The sequence below is a fragment of the Narcine bancroftii genome, chromosome 1 (assembly GCF_036971445.1).
Source record: "Narcine bancroftii isolate sNarBan1 chromosome 1, sNarBan1.hap1, whole genome shotgun sequence".
NCBI classification, from domain to species: domain Eukaryota; kingdom Metazoa; phylum Chordata; class Chondrichthyes; order Torpediniformes; family Narcinidae; genus Narcine; species Narcine bancroftii.
The window spans coordinates 98,124,997-98,148,153 of NC_091469.1; the positions used below are offsets into that span (position 1 = coordinate 98,124,997).

Here is a 23,157-nt window from a genome sequence, read left to right on the forward strand (position 1 = left end):
CTAAAAAAAACCCATTTTTTATTATGTGAGGTGAAAAGAAATGAAGGCTTTTGCAAAAATGTGCTGTGGCCCCCAGGGAGCCGTCGGGGCTCTGTTGAGAATGGCTGGTCAAGAATATCTTCCTTCAAATTTTCCCATTTATCTCTTCTCCTCTAAGCTGCATCAGAAAGCCTTTGGATAATCACCCAAACACTCTGTTTGTTTTCTTATTTGCCCTCACAGTTCAAAGGCCTGAAACATGTGCAACCCTGACTAAAAGTTGCCGCTGAGGATTGTATATCTGTGCTTGACGTCAAGATGAGGGGCAAGAGTTATAAATTTGAATACTAAATTTGGCAGGTAGCAGAAAAAGTATAGGTACAAATGAGTGAATGGGAGGACAAAGCAGTCCATGAATTCAAAAATCAGAATTTATTGTTATGAACAAGTCATGAAATCCGGTGTTTTGTGGCATCCTCACAGTGCAAACATACATATTATAACCATCTTACAACATTGGTGTATAATGAGTGTATAACAGTTTAATGCAAAATTGCTGAGTTATACAAAATATCTAGCTTAGCAGCACATTTTGCTTCAGTGGTGGGGAATAGGCCTCTCCAATATGGATTAACAACAAAAGCCACAAACTGCATTGCCATATTGAGATCTTTAAACAAGGCAATGTAGTAAAATGTTGGGGACAGATGTTCTGCTTTCTTAATTTTGTATGCTAATTTTATGTTAAATTTCAACTAACAACACCACCACCATCCTTCCTATCCACTGGCAATAAACAAGATTGACAATGAACCACAATTTTTTTTTTGGTTTACCTTCACTTTTGCTGCCCAAGGATTAAATCGCTTCCATAACAACCACCAGCCAGACAATGAATCTCCATAATTTGTTAGATCTGTTTCATCCTGGCTGCCAACATCTATTGCGATCACGACCTTTGCACCCATAGAACGGGCAACGTCAGCTGCAAAGAAAGTGGAATCTTTTGGTCTCAGGGAATGGTGTACTTGGGCACAAATTCTTTAACAGCAAAGGAGGTATGCTTTACAGCTTATGATAAGAATTGGATCATCTACATGCCACGCAAGGGGATGTTGAAATATATATTAAATTTTTAAACATTCCTTTTAAAGTTAATTGTATTTCTACCAATTTGAAAGATTAATTATAATCCATACACAGTTATTCTTCAGAGCCAGGGAGACTTAGTGTCTTAAATTATCATTAGTTTTATCGATTTCCCTTGGTCCCATTAAGTCCAAAAGGTTGTAAAACAGTGCCACTTGGAAGCAAGGCTAAGTTGCTGGCTGCAGCTTCATAGTTTTTGCATTAACCAATGAATGGGTGCAAAACTAAACTTACTGCAATTTCACGGTGCACTGTCAATAGTAGTTGAGAATGTCACCAACAAAATCCTTTGAGAGGAAGGCTGATGACTATGGGAGATTATTATTAGCAAATTGGTAAGAGATCCAGAGATAAAACAGCATGCATTTTTTATTAAATGTGGCAAGTTATGATCTGAACGACACCACCTGAAAGTTGGTGTTGTGATAATAAAACTGGGTAGTGGACAAACTTGACAAAACCAGGACAAGCTTCCACATGCACGTCTCTTCCTTTTTTGATATTAATGCAGATACATCTTTATTCCCCTGAATTTGATCATAAATGGACCTCCAACGTACCTGGCAGGTTGTTGATATATCCGCCATCCATAAGCAGATGTCCATCCTTTGGATCACAGAGAGGCGGCAAGTAACTTGAGAGGGACATGCTGGCTCGACAGTATCGCCACAGGGATCCTGTCATGAATATAAGGACACCCCTGAGAATCAGTATCACTATTCTATAGTAAGAGACACAAAGCTGAAAAATGCAAGATCTACACTATTTTATCTATATCTGTAATTATACCGTCTAACTTACAAATAACATATCCATTGCAATTGGCAGGATGGTTAGCGTAGTGGTTAGGGCAATACTATTGTAGCGCCAGTGACCCGGGCTCGAACCTGGCACTGTCTGTAAAAGTTTTTATGTTCTCCCTGTGACTTTGTGGATTTCCTCCGGGTACTCCAGTTTCAGGATCAGAATCAGGATTTATTGTCATGAACAAGTCACAACATTTGGTGTTTTGAAGCAGCGTTGAAGTGCAAACCCGACTTTGTTGGTTTTCGTGCAGTTGGATAACCATGTTGAGGAATTTGAGGGGGCATCCGAGGCGCTCTAGTATTTGGCAAAGCCCTTTCCTGCTCACGGTGTGAAGCAAGGCTGCGTCCTCGCACCAACCCTCTTTACTATCTTCTTCAGCATGATGCTGAAACAAGCCATGAAAGCCCTCAACAATGAAGACGCAGTTTACATCCGGTACCGCACGGATGGCAGTCTCTTTAATCTGAGGCGCCTGCAAGCTCACACCAAGACACAAGAGCAACTTGTCCTTGAACTACTCTTTGCAGACGATGCCGCTTTAGTTGCCCATTCAGAGCCAGCTCTCCAGCGCTTGACGTCCTGTTTTGCGGAAACTGCCAAAATGTTTGGCCTGGAAGTCAGCCTGAAGAAAACTGAGGTCCTCCATCAGCCAGCTCCCCACCATGACTACCAGACCCCCACATCTCCATCGGGCACACAGAACTCAAAACAGTCAACCAGTTTACCTACCTTGGCTGCACCATTTCATCTGATGCAAGGATCGACAAAGAGATAGACAACAGACTCGCCAAGGCAACTAGCGCCTTTGGAAAACTACACAAAAGAATCTGGAAAAACAACCACCTGAAGAAACACACAAAGATCAGCGTGTACAGATGCATTGTCATACCCATGCTCCTGTTTGGCTCTGAATCATGGGTCCTCTACCGGCATCACCTACGGCTCCTAGAACGCTTCCATCAGCGCTGTCTCTGCTCCATCCTCAACATTCATTGGAATGACTTCATCACCAACATCAAAGTACTCGAGCTGGCAGAGTCCGCAAGCATCGAATCCATGCTGCTGACGAGCCAACTGCGCTGGGTGGGTCACATCTCCAGAATGGAGGACCATCGCCTTCCCAAGATCGTGTTCTATGGTGAGCTTTCCACTGGCCACCGAGACAGAGGTTCACCAAAGAAGAGGTACAAGGACTGCTTAAAGAAATCTCTTGGTGCCTGCCACATTGACCACCGCCAGTGGGCTGATATCGCCTCCAACCGTGCATCTTGGCGCCTCACAGTTCGGCGGGCAGCAACCTCCTTTGAAGAAGACCGCAGAGCCCACCTCACTGACAAAAGACAAAGGAGGAAAAACCCAACACCCAACCCCAACCAACCAATTTTCCCTTGCAACCACTGCAACCGTGTTTGCCTGTCCCGCATCGGACTTGTCAGTCACCAACGAGCCTGCAGCAGACATAGACATACCCCTCCATAAATCTTCGTCCGCGAAGCCAAGCCAAAGAAGAAAGAAAGAAGTGCAAACATACATAATAACTATATTATGACATTACTATAGAAAATAAAATAAAATAATAATAAAAATAACAGTGCATGAAAAGTAAGGCAGTGTCTTTGGTTCATTGCTTATTCAGGAATCTGATGGCAACGGGGAAGGAGCTGTCCTTGTGCCGCTAAGTGCTCACCCTTAGGCATCTGTACTTCAGTTAAATAAAGGGAATTTTGCAGCTATGAGGGAGGAGCTATCCAAAATAAAATGGGAAGATACACTAGCTGGGAGGACAACTGGGGAAAAATGGCAGGTTTTTATGGACATTTTTCACAGGATTCAGGACAAATTTATTCCAAAGTGGAGGAAAGGCTCTAGGAGATGCAAATGGCAGCCCTGGCTAACTAAGGAAATCAAGTGCATTATCAAGTCCAAAGGGAGTAATTATAAGATAGAGAAGCGGAGTGGGAAATTAGAGGATTGGGAAACCTTCAAAGAACATCAGAGGGTAACTAAGAAAGCCATAAGAGACGGGAAAATGAAGTACGAGAGGAAATTAGCAGATAATATTGCGGAGGATAGCAAAAGCTTTTTTAAGTATGTGAAGAGGAAGAAATTGGTTCGGTCTAAAATTGGCCATTTGAAAATGGGCAAGGGTGAAATTATTACCGGAAACAAGGAGATGGCAGAGGAATTTAACAAATACTTTGCAACTGTCTTCACCAAGGAGGATATAGGTTATAGTCAGTTAGGGGGTAGTGGTCATGCGGTACCAAGAGACTTGGGGAACTTTACTGGGGAGGTAGGGAATCTAATGGATATCCGGATCCAGAAGCAGGAGGTTATGAGTAAATTGTTGGGACTGAGGGCTGATAAATCCCCAGGGCCTGATGGGCTGCATCCTAGGGTGCTTAAAGAGGTGGCTAAGGAAATTGTGGAGGCACTGGTCGACATTTTCCAAAGTTCCATAGATTCCGGGGAGGTCCCTGAGGATTGGAGAGTGGCTGATGTGGTGCCGCTTTTTAAGAAAGGAGGGAGGGAGAAAACGGGAAATTATAGACCGGTTAGCCTGACTTCAGTGGTGGGGAAGATATTGGAGTCCATCATAAAAGGAGAAATAGCAGAACATTTAGTCAGTAATAATAGTATAAGGGCTAGTCAGCATGGATTCCTTAAGGGTAAGTCATGCTTGACTAACCTTCTGGAATTTTTTGAGGATGTGACAAAGAGGGTGGACTCGGGAGAGCCAGTGGATGTGGTGTATTTGGACTTCCAGAAGGCCTTTGATAAGGTACCGCACGGGAGTCTAGTGAGCAAGATCAAGGAGCATCGTATTGGAGGTAAGGTGCTGACATGGATAGGAAATTGGTTAAGAGATAGGAAACAAAGGGTTGGAGTAAATGGGTCTTTTTCAGAATGGCAGGATGTGACGAGTGGAGTGCCTCAGGGATCGGTGTTGGGTCCTCAGTTGTTTGTAATTTATGTTAATGATTTGGATGAGGGGATTATAAATAACATGAGCAAATTTGCAGATGACACTAAACTGGGTGGCGGTGTGGGGTGTGAGGAGGATGTAAGGAAAATGCAGAGGGACTTGGACAGGCTGGAGGAGTGGGCGGCTAAATGGAAGATGAATTTCAATGTGAACAAATGTGAGGTTATTCATTTTGGGGGAGGTAATAGGAAAGCTGAGTATTATTTAAATGGAGACAAGCTAGGGAGTGGGGAAGTGCAAATGGATCTGGGTGTACTTGTTCACTGGTCACTGAAGACTAGCATGCAGGTTCAGAAAGCTGTGAAGAAGGCAAATGGAATGTTGGCTTTCATAAAGAGGGGATTGGAGTATAGGAACAGAGACGCCCTTCTGCAGTTATACAGGGCCCTGGTGAGACCCCACCTGGAGTATTGCGTCCAGTTCTGGTCTCCAAACTTGAGGAAGGACATACTAGCTATAGAGGGTGTGCAGCGCAGATTTACAAGGTTAGTTCCAGGGATGGCAGGGTTGTCATATGCAGCAAGGCTAGAAAAACTGGACTTGTATCCATTGGAGTTTAGAAGGATGAGGGGGGACATGATTGAGGTATACAAAATCATCAGGGGGATAGACAAGGTGAAGTCTGATTACTTGTTCCCAATGATGGGGGAGACGAGGACTAGAGGGCATAGTTTAAGAATATAGGGTAGGCCCTTTAGGACGGAGATGAGAAAGCATTTTTTTACCCAGAGAAGTGTGAATCTGTGGAATGCTCTGCCACAGAGGGTGGTAGAGGCGGATTCGCTGACTATGTTCAAAAGAGAGTTAGATAAGACTCTTGTGGGTAACGGAGTTAAGGGTTATGGGGATAAGGCTGGAAAGGGGTACTGATGGTAATGATCAGCCATGATCTAAAATGGCGGTGCTGGACCGACGGGCCAAATGGCCTACTCCAGCTCCTATTGTCTATTGTCTATTGTACATTTTTCCCGATGGTAACAGAGTGAAGAGGGCATAGAATGGGTGGTGGGGGTCTTTGAGGATAGTGGCTGCTTTTTTAAGACACTGCCTCTTGTATATATCCTTGATGGAGTGAAGTCTGGAGCCTGAAATGTCACAGGCTGAGTTAACAAACCTCTGGAGTTTTTCCTTGTCCTGAGAGTTGGTGCCTCCATACCAGGCAGTGATGCATCCAGTCAAAAGGCTTTCTGCGGTACATCTGTAGAAGTTTACGAGAGTCTTTGGTGATATACTGAATCTCCTCGCACACCTCACAAAGTATAGCCGCTGGCGAGCCTTCTTCGAGATTGCAGTATAGATCCTCAGAGATGTTGACACCCAGGAATTTGAAGTTCTTGACCCTCTCTACTACTGAGCCCTTGATGAGGACTGGGTCGTGTTCCCCTGACTTCCTCCTCAAGACAACAATCATCTCCTTGCTTTTGCTGACATTGAGCTCAAGGTTGTTATCGTTATACCATTCAACGAGCTGATCTATGCTTCCTCAATGCCGTTTGTGACTGTGGTGTCATCGGCAAAGTTGTAGAAGGCATTGGAATTGTGCCTGGCCACACAGTTGTGGGTGTAATAACGAGTAGAGCAGTGGGCTAAGGACGAATTCTGGGTGTGCCTGTATTGATGATCAGTGAAGAAGAGACGTTTCCAATTCGTACTGACTGGTCTTCTGATGAGAAAGTCAAGGATCCAGTTTCAGAATGGGGTACAGAGGCCTAAAGTTTGTAGCTTCTTGACCAGCACTGAGGGAATAATGATACTGAAAGGTGAACTGAAGAGCAATCGTATGTATGAATTACTGTTTTTGAGGTGATCCAGAGCTGAGTGGAGAGCCAACGATAATGCATCTGCCATGGAGCGATTGTGTTTATAGACAAATTCCTCCTACCTTTAAAAATGTTCAGGGTTGCAGGGTAATTGGTGTATTCGGTGGGGGGGGGGGGTGCGTGGCACACAGGCTCGTGGGCTATAAGGGCCTGTTACTGAGTAGTAAGTCTGAATTTAAAATGGAATTTTAAAAAAAATTGCACCATAGAAATTAATTAAATATTGAAACAGGACATTGCCTCACCATAAACAAATCAAATCAGTTTAATGCCATATCTCATCTAGAACTCTGTAACATATACCACTTAAAGGGTACACCCAAGTATAAAATGCAGCCATTCACCGAAACACATTTTCCTAACCATTTATTAATTCCATTTTTAAGACGCCCACACTCTTTCCAACCCTTGGGATTCAACTTTGCTTGCAATTCTAATACATACAGTTATCAAAAGCCTTCTGAAAGTTCACATCTGCTTCTGCCGTCTCAATATAAAAACTGCAGAAAATTTATGATAATGGTGGCAACCAACTTGCTTGTCCCTTCCAAGCTGACTGACATAAAGCTGTTCTATCCCATTCCCATTCTCAGAATATTATCTTAAAGCTGTACTTTCTAAATGCCTAAAGCACATTTCAGATGGTGGATTCCAAACCCTCAGCAATCTCTGGTTCAGGAAGCATTTCCCCAATCCTGTCTGATTCTTCTCAGACTCTGCTCATTGCAAAAAAACTGCAATTCCAGAACTAAAAAAAAAACAAAATGAAGATTTTAGATGGGATTTGAATCAAATCCCAAGACTCAAATGCAAGTTAGTTTGCTACATTGTTGATATGTTAAATTGACAGCATAGTCATTCTCTCCATTAGATGCTAAAGATTCAATGGATCAGAAAATAACAGTAGGCAGTTGTTCAGTGCATTGTATCCATTCTGGTTGTAAAAGAGCTATCGAGTCCAGTTCAACCTTCCAGCACCAGGCCACGACTCCTCAAGTGGACACTTAAGTGTGCTTCAATTGCAACAGGAGCCATCTAATCCATCAATGTGAAGCAGGAGAATTCTCCCTGGTTTACTGATCAATTTCATCCATAGAAATGAAGAGGCTAAAACACAGGAGGTGCTCATTTGGTTGTTCGTGTATAAGCCATTTGTTCAGACCAATCACATTCTCCAGGCCTTGGTCTATAGTCTTATAAAAAAAAATCCAAATTAAAAAAAAATACAACGCTCATCTTTCAAGTCAAGTCAACTTTATTTATCGTTCATACCATGCTCGCATGGCAGAATGAGATAGTGTTTCTCCAGGACCATGGAGCATATTTACATAGATATAAGTTAGGAAAGCTGTTAACACATTAAAATATTAAGGTATTAAGACATATATACTGGAAGTCCACGGCACACTATGCACATCTGTACTGGGAGTTCAGGAGCCTGATGGCTTGTGGGGGGGAAACTGTTTCCCACATTGGACGTAAGGGCCTGAATGCTTCAGTACCTCCTGCCAGATGGCAGAAGGGAGAACAGTTTACATGCGGGATGTGTGGAATATTTCACAATGTTTATTGCTTTCTGCCTGAATTGAGTGTAGTAGATGTGCTCCATGCTAGGAAGAAGAATGGTCTTTTCCACTGAGGTCTGAGGTGGTACAGCTTCCAAACCAGGCGGAGATACAGTTGCATAAGATGCTCTCAATGCATCCTCTGTAGAATGTATTGAGGATGGAGGGTGGGAGATGGACTTTCCTCAGCCTTCGCAGGAAGTAGAGGTGTTTCTGGGCTTTCTTGGCCATGGAGCCAAACCCTTTCAACAGCAATCGCAGATTCTCAGCATCCTAGGTGAAAACATGCACCTCTAGAAATTCCACCATTAACTTAAATCCTAATTATTATCAATAGCATAATGCCATACCAAAATAATCTAGTCAAGAATAATCTTCACTTGACACCAACCCAGCACCACACTTTCATTACAACCACTGCACTTCTAGTTACATTTGATTGGCTGTAAGATCATTTGAGATATACAGTAAAACTCCTGGTATCCGGCACCTATGGTGATTGGTAGTTGCCAGATAAGTGAATTTTGTGGCTGCTTGAGACTGTGTGTTGCATGACTGGTGAACTAACAGTGAGGCGTGCCAATTTAATAGTCCGTATTTTTTACTTATTTATTTTCGGCAATTACTTTTGCCAGTTGCTTTGAGACTGCTGGTTGCTCAAATTCCAGATAACAGGGGTTTTACTGTACTAATCTTGCCAAAAAATGAAGTATAAAGTTTCTTTTTATATGAAAATAATGATGATAATGAGTTTTTTGTCATATATGCATCAAAACTCTCACTTGCTGCAGCAAACGAGTGCTTTTTAAAATGAACTCCAATAGTATATATTAAATTATTATCTAGAAAGTGATAACAAATAATAAAGGATACTGTATATAATAAATGTTCACAGTTATAATGAGTGTAAAATGTGTTTCAACAAAGCTGACAGGTCTGTTTGTGGTGTCAGAGTAGTTTATGGTTAGGGTGGTAAGGGGAGGTTCAAGAGACTGACAGCAGTTGGGAAAAAATATGTTTCTTGAATCTGGAGGAGCTGGACTTCATGCTTCTGCAGTTTCTTCCATAAGCTTGCAGTAAGAAGCGGTTGAGGCCAGGTTGATGGGATCGATAATGTTGGCTGCTTTCTCGAAGCAGCACCTCAAGCCTTCAATAACTTCATGGTGTTGGACTTGGCTACAATTGCTATGTTCTGTAGCCTTCGGCATTCCTGGGGTACTTGAATTTCAAAGCAGACCAAGATGCAACAAGTCAGTATAATTACCACAGTGCAGCTGTAGAGGTTTGATATAGTATATGATGACATGGCGGGAGCCTCTTGTTGGCAATAGATGGAGTAAGATGCTGAGGGCATCACTCTGACCTTTTTTTGAAAAAAAAAGTTTTTCCCTTTTTCTAACAGCCACCAAAGTTTAATTTTTTTCAATAGACTGGATCTCTCTGTAACAGTAACAATACAACTCTGCTTATCCAAAATAGCAGGACTGAGCTTATGTCAGATAAACATTTTTTTGGATAACTGGTCATTTCTAAAAAAAATAGCCCAGTAGCAACAGCAAATCACTTGTATCAATGATTAAGCAACAAAAGAAGGCATTAAAAAAATGTTCAATTCTCACCAAAAAAATGCTGGCCTCTGTCAATCCCCGACACGTCCCCAACCGCCACCACTGATCCCCGATATATCCCCACTGCTGCTGTTGATCCTCAGAGAGGCTTCCCAGGCTGGTAGAACACTCACTGGTGAGTTGTCTCCCTGGTCACCAGAATTCCTGACATCAGAGTCCCAACTCCGAATTCTCCCCTAAGGCTAACGCACCTGCACATCGGGGAGTACGGTGTGCGTGTGCGGTAGTAGGCGGAAGGGAGGGGTTGGAGTAGCATTGGAAGTTCCGGTGTGCCGAGGAGGGAGGGAGGGAACGGAAGGGAGAGAGGGAAGGAACGGAGAGGGAACCCCACTGAGCCCAAGATCACTGTATTGGATCTGATAGCTCTGCCCCCTACCTAGTCAGAGGACACACCAGCTGCCAACTTCCACCCTACCCATTAATGTACACCTTGCTGTTGGCTCCATGTAAATTACCTAGACTGCACTCTCCAGTCTTCCTGTACATGGCCTTGGGCCATTGGCTGTTATAACTGGATTAACCCTCCTGGCACCGAGCCATTGGATTCCTGTAAATGATCTAGACTGGAACCTCCAGCACTACAAAGGTGCCATGTGCTCTGTTTTCTCTCTCTCTTTGCCAGCTTGGGGCCACCCTACTGCACTCCAGGCCTAGAAATGTGGCAGGGTGCTGGAGAAATTGTTGGTAAGATGTGCACTGTTAAAAGAGTTGGAGCGTTTAATTAGTGTTCCTTGTAGCATAGAGCCGTGCCTGCACTGAGTCAAGAGGTGGTGGGACATCGTACAGGTACACAATCCTTTATCTGGAACCCTTGGAGGAGGGTGTGTTCCAAATTTCAGATTTTTCCGGATTTCAGAACAATCGCCAGCTGCCCCAGATTTAAGCCCACCCGAATTGTGCTGCCGTATCCACCCCCTTCCAGTTGCACTGATGTCTCTCTCCCCTTCACCCACCCAAGTTTTGCTGTCATCTCTCCCCCTGCCTACCAGAGTTGCACAGCCGTCTCTCTCCTCCCCACCTGAGTCGCGCTGCCATCTCTCTCCCTCCCTGCCCACCCGAGTTGCGCTGCTGTCTCTCTCCGCCCCCCCGCCCAACTGAGTCGTGCTGCCATCTCTCTCCCCACCCAACTGAGTCGCGCTGTCGTCTCTCTCTCCTGCCCCCCCGCCCACCTGAGTCGTGCTGCCATCTCTCTCTCCCCTCTCCCACCCAAGTCGCACTGCCATCTCTCCGTGCCCCCCCCCCACCCAAACTAGTTGCACTGCTGTCTCTCTCCTTCTCTCCCTCCGTTGTACCAGCACAAGAAAAAATGCCAATTTTTGGAGCTTTCTGGATTTTAGATGTCCGGATAAAGGAATGTGTACCTGTAGTGATTTTTCCTTGATCATTGCATGTACCAGTTCATTGTATGTGTGTGTGTATTTTGTTCCCATGCTATTTTTCCCACTTTCATTATTATGTGTGTGTGTGTGTGTGTGTGTGTGTGTGTGTGTATGTTTGTGTGTGCTGCATCAGTTACTATTTCCCACATTTGCCTTCTGTAAATAAAATCCTTCCCCATCAAAACTATGTTCAGAGTCCTTTGAGACCTACCAAACTTGTTTCCTCACTCACAATAGTCCTGCTCCTTGATGATGCCAGGACAAGGGATCATTCCAACCGATTGTGGCTGGGAGACAGTGGCATACAGTTTGAGAGAAAGAGTTGGAGAGAAAAGACAATAGGGGAAGGTAAATAAGAAATGGAGAGAAGGGAGGGAGTTACCTGGAACTAGGACAATCATAGGTCATGGGGCTTCATAGGGCAAGGCAGAAATGGGAGTCAGACCTAAGTGTTACAATAGATGCTGGTCAGATTTATGTCATGATAGCATGACCACAATATTTAACTCATGATATAGACAGGTAGAGTATAACTTTCTTCACCAACTATATCTCATGCCGTAGAAATTGAATAAAAGTAAACCAGAAATTTCAGACTAATGTTTCAGGTGCGGCACAGAGACAGGAACCTTTGTACTCTCAACCTGGTCATTCTCCAAGGTGAGGCCCTTTAGGGTAGAGCTAGGCTAAGCCCTAGAGAAAATCATAGGTAAATAGTTCCCATAGGACCCAGAGTTATTCCTATTGGGAAATATCATGGGCACAATACTTAAAATGAAGTTGTCCAAATTTCAAATCCAATTTGTATTGATTACTCTGGCAGTGGTCAGGAAGTGCATAGCGGTTACCTGGAAGTCGGACTCTCATTTGGGCATTGGAATATGGAAATGCAGATCTGTGTTCTCCTGGAGAAAGTTACTTATAACCTAAGGAAAAAATATGAAACTTTTCTTAAAATCTGGCAACCCTACCTGTGTAACATTGGCACAAGGATATAGTGCGGTCTCCTGTGCTTCACTGCCTGCCCCCCCCCCAACCTTTTGTCCTTCCTCCTTTGGGGGGGAGGAAGGGGGGGGGGGTCCATCCAACCAGATCAAGTTGGACCCTCTGGACCTGTGGATAATGTTTTTTTTTGTCCTCAGTCAGTAGCGTCTTGTTTCTTATGTTAAGTAATTGTTTTTTTTTCTTTTCATGCAAGTTAAGTTTCTTTATGGTTAATGTGCTTTGATTTTTTTTCTTGTATTTATTTTGTGATATGAGTGGAAGGGGATAAAACTAGACTTAATAGAAGAGATGTAGATATTTTTAATTAATGCAATTGTGGTATTGTGAATTAATGGAACTGTCTGAGCTTGGAAAAATTATAGATAAAATATTAAAAAAAACAAAGGTGGTGTTGTCAACGAATTCATAGTTTGCACTCACTTTGAACTTAGCTAACACAGTCATGTGTGTACAAGGAAGAGAACAGGAGACAAAGAAGACAGCCTTGAAGTGCCCATGTTGATGGTCAGCAAGGAAGACATGAATTTGCTGATCTGCACTGATTGGAGTCTGATCATGAGGTAGTTGAGGATGACAGGTCACAAAGGAAATATCACCCTGTTTCCAAGTGAGCTGCTTCAGCAAAATTCTGTTTTCTGAATGTGAGCTATCTTGTCAAGGCAGCAGGTATCACAAATCAGTGGAACATGCACTAGTCTACATCTAATCCCCATAAATGTAGAAATGTCTCAAACTTTACTGGGCTGGGGAAGAGACAGTGGGGTAGAAGGGTGCATAAAGAGATGGAGAAAGCACAGCTTAACACCTGGGTGTGATGCAATTGTCAAGTATAGAACTGATACAGATTGATGATTCTCATCCATTTTTGCAGAATCACATTGCCGAAGAACAGCCCAAATGCACAAGGTCTGCAGAACCAGTGCCAGAAGCCAGATGCCAACATCTTCATAAGAGCAATGGCAAAATTAAAAAGGTGTTTAATACAACCCTAGAACTCGGTTACCATGTAATTGGTGAAAAACACAGCACAGTTTAAATAAGGCAATCTCAAGTTTTGCAGTGGAAATAAAATTAACATCCCAGATAGACTGAGTGCCTACAAGGAATTGGTCATAACGTTCTCCAAAACCAGTATATTCACTGTCCTGGAGAGATGATTAAAAAATCAAAACACACCATGAAGATTACAGAAGAGAATGAGCCTTTCCTCTTCCAACAATAACTTTGTTATAACTGTAGCCAAATAAGTGCAGGCACTGATTAAGTTGCAAAATGTAATTATGACCTGCATTCCGATAGCAAATTATTTTGGCATTTCACATAACTGTAATGGAAATGCTTAACTGAAATGGCAAATCAAATTCAACAGTAAAAAAAGAGCGACTTGATTTATTTTGGTTGGGGCAATGTTCCTTGGAAGTCAAGAAACTGAAGAACAAAGGTATCTCAGAAATGGATAAATAAGCAGTTTGTTCAGGCCCATAAGTAGGGCAAATGGTGAGTCAGGCTTTCTCAATCTCATTCTTGTTTAGAACCATGCTGTAAATTCATTTCTTACGAGCAATTTCTTTCCATTACAAACACACCTTCATTACTCATGGTTGTAAATTATAGTACTTCAGTTAAGGTACTTGAGCAACATTAAAGATAATGGAATTAGCCAAAAGTCACTGGTGATAATGTTACATATTCACATTGTGGCTGAGTTAAAGCAGGGATGGCCAACATTTTAATTTTTAATTTAGATAAACAGCACCGTAACAAGCCCATTCTGGCCCACGAGTCCGTGCCGCCCAATTAACCTACATCCTTGGTATGTACTCATGGGCCGAAATGGCCTGTTACGGTGCTGTATATCTAAGTTAAAAATTAAAAGGTTGGCCACCCCCGTAGCCTCAGAGAAAGCTCTTAAAACAGGATAGGTAAGAGAAATCCTTCCTACAACATCTATTCCATGTATTTAAACCAGCCATTCTTAACCTTTTTTTTAAACTATGGCCTCCTTAGGATTCGACTCCAAGTTTTCATGCCCCCTTCCCTGTGAAGCAGTCAAGTTTTGGTTTCTTTCGTACTTCTCTACTACCGACTGTCACATTTGTGGCCCGAAATGTGAAGTTAATAAAACATCAAACACAAGTTTTATCAGGTAAACTTCTCCGAGTCTTTATTCTCCAGTTTCCTTTGTTCTCCTGCTTGTGCTCTTATCTCCCTCTCATACCACGTGACTTCCGGTACATCTCATACATATTCATTATCATGACATCCCTCCTTTAATCAGAAATAAACTTTACCTTCACTTACCAATATCCCTCGGAAACATACAAACATCATAACTAATGGTAATACTATAACTCAACTACATAAAATTTACTTCCTACAGCACTCATACATGCACTTTATGATATAAGATTAAATACTGTCCCAAAGTTCTTATTAAAACTATGGCACAAAGTCTTCGTATCGTTTGGGCACTTTCCGGTTTCGTTTCGGCCTGCCTGCGATATTGTCATCGCTTCTCATTTGTTCACTCTCAGCGTCGGACATACTGCTCGCCACGGCTTCGGGTGTTTCTGGCGCTCTAGTCACTTCATCAGGAGTGCTGGTAACTGCCTCTGGAACATCATCAGGTCTCTCAGTTTCAGCATCTCATATTGGCCTTTCAACCTCTTCGCTCGATGTATCTCTGGACTGGTACCTTTTTACACCTGATACATTTCTCTTATACAGGACTCCAGTCGGAGACTTGACTGTCACCATACTGCCACTTCTGGCAGTATAGGGTTAATGGTAATAAGGTGTGTCTAGCTTACCACCAGTTTCATGCCTCACTAGAACATTATCTCCTGGCATGATGTCTGAGTACTTGGCTCCATGTTTCGAATCTGTGTACAGCTTTGCTGCACCTTTCTTTTCAGCATCGTGGTCCCTCATCTCCTGGTCGTCTCGGATTTCCTTTATTTCTGGCATTTTTGTGCGGATTTTTCTCCTAAAAAATGCTTCTGCAGGACTTTTTCCAGTGGTTGCATGAGGCGTTGCTCGATAGACAGCCACATAAGATAGCAATGCTTCTCGCCAATTTTGTCCTTCTGCGTGTGCAATCCTCAATCGTTTGTCAATGGACTGATTTTGTCTCTCTACTTCTCCGTTGGCTTGCAGCCATTTTGGAGTTACTTTATGATGGTGGATACCTGTGGTCCTCATGTATTCCGCAAATGTCTCTGAAATGAATTGTGGACCATTGTCAGAGTATAATGTAACAGGTAATCCATATCTTGCGAATATCTCTGCTAACGCTTGTATTGTTTTTTCAGTGGTTGTGGAATTCAACACCACGTACTCATAGTATCTGCTGTAGTAATCTATCACTACCATAATTGATTCACCCGCCGGTAAAGGTCCAAGAAAATCAACAGCTACGTCGATCCATGGTCCTGTTGGGAGTTGCGTACTCCGGATCGGTTCTGGCGGATTACTCCTACTTGTGATTTGACATCCGTGACAAGTTTTAACAAATTTCTCTGCGTCTTTATCACAACCTGGCCACCATACCTTGGTTCTGAGGTTTTGCTTGGTACCAACAATACCTAGGTGTCCTTCATGCGCTAAGGATACGATTTTCGGTCTCAATCTTTGCGGTATCACCAATCTGCAACCTCTTAATACACACTGTCCGATGCAACAAAGTTCGTCTCTAATGGGAATGTAAGCCTTGTGAGTACACTTGTCCCACTGTCCACTCTGTATGCATTCTCTTACTTCCATGAGTTCTGGATCACGTTCGGATTCTCTCTCGACTTCCTTCGTAGTCATAGCTTTCGGTGTCGACTGAATAGCTACGAAGCGTACAAAGCTCTCTGTTTCTGTTCCCAATTCTGACTTGGATTGTGGACCACCATCCTTCACCAATCTGGACAGCGGATCTGCAATGTTTGTTTTCCCTGCAATGTGGATTACTTTATATTTGTAGGGTTGTAGTCTGAGTACCCATCTCTCTATTCTGGCACATGGTTTGGATCTAGGTGCATAGATCACCTCTAATGGCTTATGATCTGTGATGAGTTCAAATTCAATGCCGTATAAATATGCATGGAACCTCTCACAGGCCCATACAAGTCCGAGTGCTTCTTTCTCTGTCTGAGAGTATCTTCTTTCCACATCTGATAACGATCTGCTGGCATAGGCAATGATTCTTGGTCCTCCATCATGAATCTGGACCAACACAGCTCCTAAACCAATCGGGCTGGCATCCGCTATGACTTTGGTTAATGCCGCCGGATCATAATATCCAAGAGTTTTTGCATCTGTCAGGCTTTGCTTCAGCGCTGTGAACGCATTCTTCTGCTCACATCCAAAATGAAAAGGTACACCTTTCCTGGTTAGTTTCCTTAGTGGTTCTGCCACTGTAGCGAAATTAGGAATGAACTTTGCACAAAAATTGACCAATCCCAGGAAACTCCTCACCTCTGTTGTGTTCTGAGGTGCACGTGCCTCTGCAATAGCTTTCACCTTGGCCTCTGCAGTGTTTAGTCCTTCCCGTGTAAGTCTGTGTACCATGAAGTCCATTTCTGACACACCGAACTGGCACTTGTTTCCATTCACAGTAAGGCCTGCCTCCTGTAGTCTAGATAGTACACGCCTCAACCGTTTGTCATGCTCTTCCTTCGTTGGTGCATGGACTATGATGTCGTCAGAAATGTTGGCAACTCCAGGAATGCCTTGAATCACTCGATGGATTTCATACTGGTAGATCTCCGAAGCTGCACTAATTCCAAATGATAGTCTTTTGTAACGATACAATCCACAGTGAGTCACAAATGTTGTTACATCTCGGGAACCTGGATCCAGCTCTAATTGATGATCGCCCCATTTCAGATCAATTTTTGAGAATACCTTGCTGGTAGTTAGTTCTTGAAGTATTTCCTCCACTGTTGGTATAGGGTGTCGTTCTCTAATTATAGCTTCATTGGCCATTCTCATGTCAACACATAGTCTTATGTCACCCTTTGGTTTGGGCACAATCACTACGGGACTGACCCATTGTGTCGAATGTTCCACCGGTTCAATAATGTCTTGTTCGATCAATTCTTTAATTTTGGCTTCGACTTTCCCACGAAGTCCAAACGGAGTTTGGCGCATTGGTTGTGCCTTGGGTTTGACCGTTTCATCTACCGCTAGCTTCAATTGTCGACTTTTCAGCTTTCCTACTCCTTGGAAGACTGCGGGGAATTCTTGCTTCATATCCTCGTATGACTGAATTGAATTGACACAAGCTCCAATATGAAGTATTGCCAGGTCTTGCGCTGTGCTTCTACTCAGCAATGGTTCTCCCCTCTCTTCTATGACCATAAACTCTGCTTCCGTGTACTTATCTCCAGCTTCAACAGTTGCAGTAAAACATCCAATGGTCTGCAATGGCTTGGTTGCTGTGTATGGATACAGTTTCTTGGAACACTTCTTTGAGGTACAGATGATCTTTTTCCTTTTCAACTTCTCCCATAAATGTCGATCACTCACATTACTGTCACTGCCTGAGTCTACAATGACCTGCACTGTCACTCCACCAATGATCACTGGGACCTTCTCATGATGTATATCATTCAACGTAAATTGGTAACAACTCTGTTCCTCCTGGGTATCATCATCGTCACCGTCTATCTGGCGAATGGTATCTTTCTTTCCAGGATACTTTCCTTTCCCCCAGGCTTTGCCTTTGGAAGTTGTACTCTTCCTCTTCTGGTCTGCATTGGACTTGCTTTTGCACTTCTTTGCAAAGTGGTCCTTACCTCCACACTTTCTGCAAACTTTGCCTTTGGCCGAGCAATATGGGTCTTTTCCAAAGTGACCTCGGTTTCCACATCGATAACACTCCACGTCCTGTGTCGACGTATATCTTGGCTGGTTATGGCGATGTGAGAGCCTCTTAATTTGCTGGCTTGAGTTGTCTTTCAGGGTCATGGTATGAAATTGCCCTTCAACAGCCTCTAATGCAGCAGCAATGGTTAAAGCATCGGTGAGTTCCAACTCACTCCCTCTTTCCAGTAGACGTCTTCTGAGTTTATCTGATCTGCAGCGCTGTACAACTTGATCCAATAATTGGTTGTCCAAATCAGCTGGCATGTAATTGCATCCAACAGCTAGCTGGTGTAGTCTCGTCACGTACTGAGCAATTGTCTGGCCATCTTCTTGTCTCGTTCTCCGAAACAAATGGCGTTGAAATGTAGCATTCGGTGTCACTACATAGTGTGCATTTAATGCATCTACCGCTTTCCGGTACTCATCCTTTCTTCCATTATTCAAAAATGTCTTAAATGTTTCCCGAACTGCGGGTCCTGCGGTGAAAAGAAGTAACGCCCTCCTCTGCGCTTTTTGTTCAACTGTACCGGTATCTAGAAATAGGCCATGACTGTCGGCATAGGATTCAAATTCTTCCAGCCATGCTTTCCTCTTCACACTTACAGTGCTTGCATCACCCGTTGGGTCAAAATGAGCAATTCCACTATGTGTTAGAAAGTCACCATCTGCACCAGCCATGAGGAAATATTCCAGCCCCAAAAGTACTGAGTCACAGAGAAAATTCTTATCACCTTGAAGTTCTCTTTAATCCTCTGTAATCTTCTTTAGTCTTTAATTTTCTTCAAGTTTCTTCCATCCTCGTCGTCAATGTCACATTTGTGGCCCGAAATGTGAAGTTAATAAAACGTCAAACACAAGTTTTATCAGGTAAACTTCTCCGAGTGTTTATTCTCCAGTTTCCTTTGTTCTCCTGCTTGTGCTCTTATCTCCCTCTCATACCACGTGACTTCCGGTACATCTCATACATATTCATTATCATGACACCGACTACAAATAAAATTAAAATATTTATGCTACATGAGTTGAAAACAAGGCTTTTATTAAATGTGCTGTGCCCCCCAAGGGCAGGGGTGGAAGTTGCGTATGGTCCCCATTGAGAAAGGCTAATTTAAACAGCAAAATAGAGAATTTACTTTTTCTCTAGGAAATCATGTCCTGCAATTCAATAGTTGTAAAAGTGTAGACATACACTTAGCTGAGCATTGACCAATGGGGTTTCACTGAGTGCACTTATAATTGTTTTCTTCCCTGAAACACCAGCAGTCAACGATCTACCACCTCTCCACAACTCCCAGCCCCACACATCACTGAGCTATTCATGAGAAGTCTCAATGCAGAGGAATGTGATGAGTAGGTTAATTGTACCTCCTTTTCTTGAATAAAACATCACATGTCAGATATTGCAATCAACTATCATGTGGCTCTGTGAGAGAGATTGTGCAAAAGAGCCTTCATCAAGTACAGTAAGTAGATGCTAACCCTTCAATAGTTCAAAAAGTTTACTGCTTTCTCAAAGGTTGAATGGAAGCCACGCATCAGGCACAAAGAAATCAGGATAAATTGAATTCGTATGGGTATGAAGAACAAATGTGCCAGATGTTCACTATTCTGTATCCGGTGGTTTCTTTATAATAAAATCAGTAAGAATACAAGTGGACCACTAATGAGGATCAAAGAAAGGTGACAACTGATTGAATAAAGTAGCAGTTAGCACAACATTATTATAGTGCCAGTGACCAGAGTTCAAATCCAGCATCGTCCATAAGGATTTGTAAGTTCTCCCCATGTCTGAGTGGATTTCCTCCTGGTGTTCTGGTTTCCTCCCAAATGTTTCGAAAAAAACCAGAGCCCCCCGGGAAAAGCCATGCAAACACGAGGAGAACATACAAACTCCTTACAGACAGCGTGGTATTCTCTACGCCAACTGTGCCGCCCCAAATAATTTTTAAAATTACCAATGAAGAGTTATCAAGCAGTGAAAAGCAAGTGCTGTAAACAGTCGGCTTTTAATGATAGTTTCTGCACATTTGACTGAAAAGTTAATTGGATAGAATATAGAACTGTACAGCATTGGAACTTCAACCTACTATGTCAGTGCCAATCTCACTGCCCATCTGTCTGCACATGGTCCATATCTCTCCATTTCCTGCCCGTTCATGTGTCCACCTAAAGGCCTCTTAAATGTTGTTCTCTTTTCTGCTTCCACTACCTTTCCTGTCAGCACATTGTGGGCACTTAACCACTCTATAAAAAATCGTGACATAATTCTTCTTTCTACTTTTGCCCTTGCACAAGAAAGCTATGCTCTCAAGAATTTGACAGTTCTAACTGTGGGAAAAATCTTTATCTACCCTATCTATGCTTTTCCTAATGTTATACATTTGATTTGGTGTTCCCCCCACCCCCAGCCTCAGATGTGCCAGAGAAAGCAATCCAACTTCTCCTTCTCACTAATAATCTAATTCATGCAACATCCTGGTGAATCTCTTCTGCACCCTTTCCAAAGCCTCCACATCCCTCACGCAATGTGGTGACCAGAACTGTGCAAAATACTTCAAATGTGGCCTAACCAACATTTTAGACAGCTGATTTCCCAATTTTTATACCTAACACCATGGCTGATGAACAATCTGCTTTCTAAACCATCTTATCAATTTGTGTGGCCACTTTCAAAGAACTATAACTTCTGTTCCAAGATCCCTCTGTACATCAATGCTCTAAAGCACACATGTCAAACTCTGGCCCGCGATAATTATATTTGGCCCTCAAGATCATATTAAATATATATTAGAGTTGGCCCGCTGGCCGCCGCGCCAGTATAACGCATGCACACTGAAGGTGAAAATGAAGACGCCGGAGGTGTGGAGGGATCTCAGAGTCCCGAATCCCGGGGATCAGAGCGCCGCACTCAGCCCGCCCGGCTCCCGGACACACAGACGTGGCTGGAGTTGGGGACCATCCTCGCTGGGTCTGCGCTTCAGCGGCGACGCCGGACTGAACGTCTCGTTGGAGATGCCATCCCTCTCGCTCCGTGCGCGGCGGACCCTGCCTCCCGCTCCTTTTGTTGGAGACGAGCCCGGCGCCGTGAGATCGCAGTTTAATCCCTCTCCAACCATGGGAGGGGGGTGGGAGCAACGCGCTCTTCTCAGCCAATTCCTCCACCACCCCGGACGCCGGCGTTTCAACGGGGGGTTCGGGTGCCTTCGTCAGGCGACCGACCTGTTGGTCCAAGACAAGGGGAGAGCGTACAAACTCCACACAGACAGCACCTGAACTCGGGTGAATGTGGAGCTGCGACCCCACATTCCACATCAGGACTGTGTGTAAGATTGGGAGCAGTGAGATGGAAGCTTATTTTGTTCCTGTGATTTAAGCCTTTCTTGGGGTGGGGGGGGGTCCTTCTCTGACCACTTGCCTAACAATTAACCTAATCAGATGTGGAGTTACCACAATACAACAGTTCTCAACCTTTTTCTTTCCACTCGCATCCCTGTGCCATTGGTGCTCTGTGATTAGTAAGGGATTGCTTAAGATGGTCTGTGGGTGGAAAGAAAAAGTTTGAAGACCACTGCTTTAATCATCCCTCATTGACTCGTCATGTGCATGGTTTCAGACGCTAAAGGAAATGGGCCAATGACAATGACAATGAAAGAGTTTATCCAAAACTATTATTAAACATTTATTTTAATAAGAAAAAGTTTAACATTACATATGTTGAAAGAAGAGAAAACATGCAGATGTTGTTGAAAATTTTCAATAAATATTTAGTTCGGCCCTCGACTTAGTCCAAGTTTTTAATTTTGGCCCTCCGTGAATTTGAGTTTGACACCCCTGCTCTAAAGGCCCCTGCCATTTACTGTATACTTTCCTCTCGCATTTCATTTCCCAAAGTGCAAGTCAAAGAACTAAATTTAGTTGGTTACCAAAGAAATGCCTCTGATATGATTTCAGAAGCTACTTACAATCAAGGAGTCATTTATTTTATATTTCTGATAATAAAATATCCTTATATATCTACTTTTGTCCAAATTTCAATGGAAAAATAAGATTGCTTTGGGCTTGGTACCATCAGGCATTGCTTCCACACTAATCAGGGAGAGGAAAATTGCACATTTGCCTTTTAAACTCCCTTTAAATTTGACAAATTTCAGGACTCCAACATGTAACATTGGTCAGGGAACTGGAAAGAAAAAAAAATTGTTAAAGATGGTGTCTTCTTCCTCCACTACTCCTGACAGCCCATTCCAGTCACCTACCACTCTCTGTAAAAATAAACAAACTTGCCCCACATGTCTCCTTTAAACATTCACCCCTCACATTACATACTTGTTCTTAATTATGTGACTTTTTTTTTACCCTGGGAGAAAGATTTGTCTTTCATAATGCTTCTCATAATATCATGAACTTCTATCACATTACCCCTCAGCATCCAACATTTCAGAGAAAACAATGAGTGTGCCCAACGTCTCTTTATTGCTCATACTTTTTGTACCCATTCCAAAGCCTCCACCTCCTTTCTGTCATGAGCTGATCAGAATTACACACCATACTCGAAGTATGGCCTAACCAAACTTTTATGCAGTAAAGCCCTGGGTATCCAGCACCTATGGGGGAATAGGTAGATGCCGGATAAGTGAATTTTCTGGTTGCTTGAGATTGCATGATTGGTGAACTGACAGCAAAGGGCACCAATTTTAAACTTTCTTATTTGAATTCTTATTTGAGGCTGGCAGTTGTTTGAATTCTGGATAATGGGGATTTTACTGTACAATGCTTTGTTTATTGCTTTGTGATGATCTAGCAGCAAAGGGAAAACAAACAGCTTGGCTCAATTAGCAGTTACTTAAAAAAAGAGAGAACCATAGAACATTAAAGCACAGAAACAGGCCTCTTCGACCCTTCAAGTCTACAATGAACCATTTTTTTTTGCTTAGTCTTATTGGTCTGCACCATCCATAGCCCTCCATACCTCTCCCATCCATGTAC

At 43.1% G+C, this 23,157-nt stretch overlaps 1 protein-coding gene across 18 annotated transcripts in view; it reads right to left on the bottom strand.

Moving 5' to 3' along the window:
- pnpla7b (patatin-like phospholipase domain containing 7b) overlaps positions 1-23,157 on the bottom strand; it is a 496,626-nt gene that overhangs the window by 86,846 nt on the left and 386,623 nt on the right. For all 18 annotated transcript variants that reach the window (XR_011356222.1, XR_011356233.1, XR_011356243.1 and 15 more), the window contains 2 exons: positions 1,689-1,805; positions 816-964 (listed from right to left, as the gene is read on the bottom strand). Coding sequence is in view for 10 of the 18 variants with exons in the window: in XM_069933113.1 (XP_069789214.1) it covers positions 816-964; positions 1,689-1,805 (266 nt within the window). In the remaining 8 variants the exon portion in view is untranslated. The remainder of the gene's footprint in view (positions 1-815; positions 965-1,688; positions 1,806-23,157) is intronic.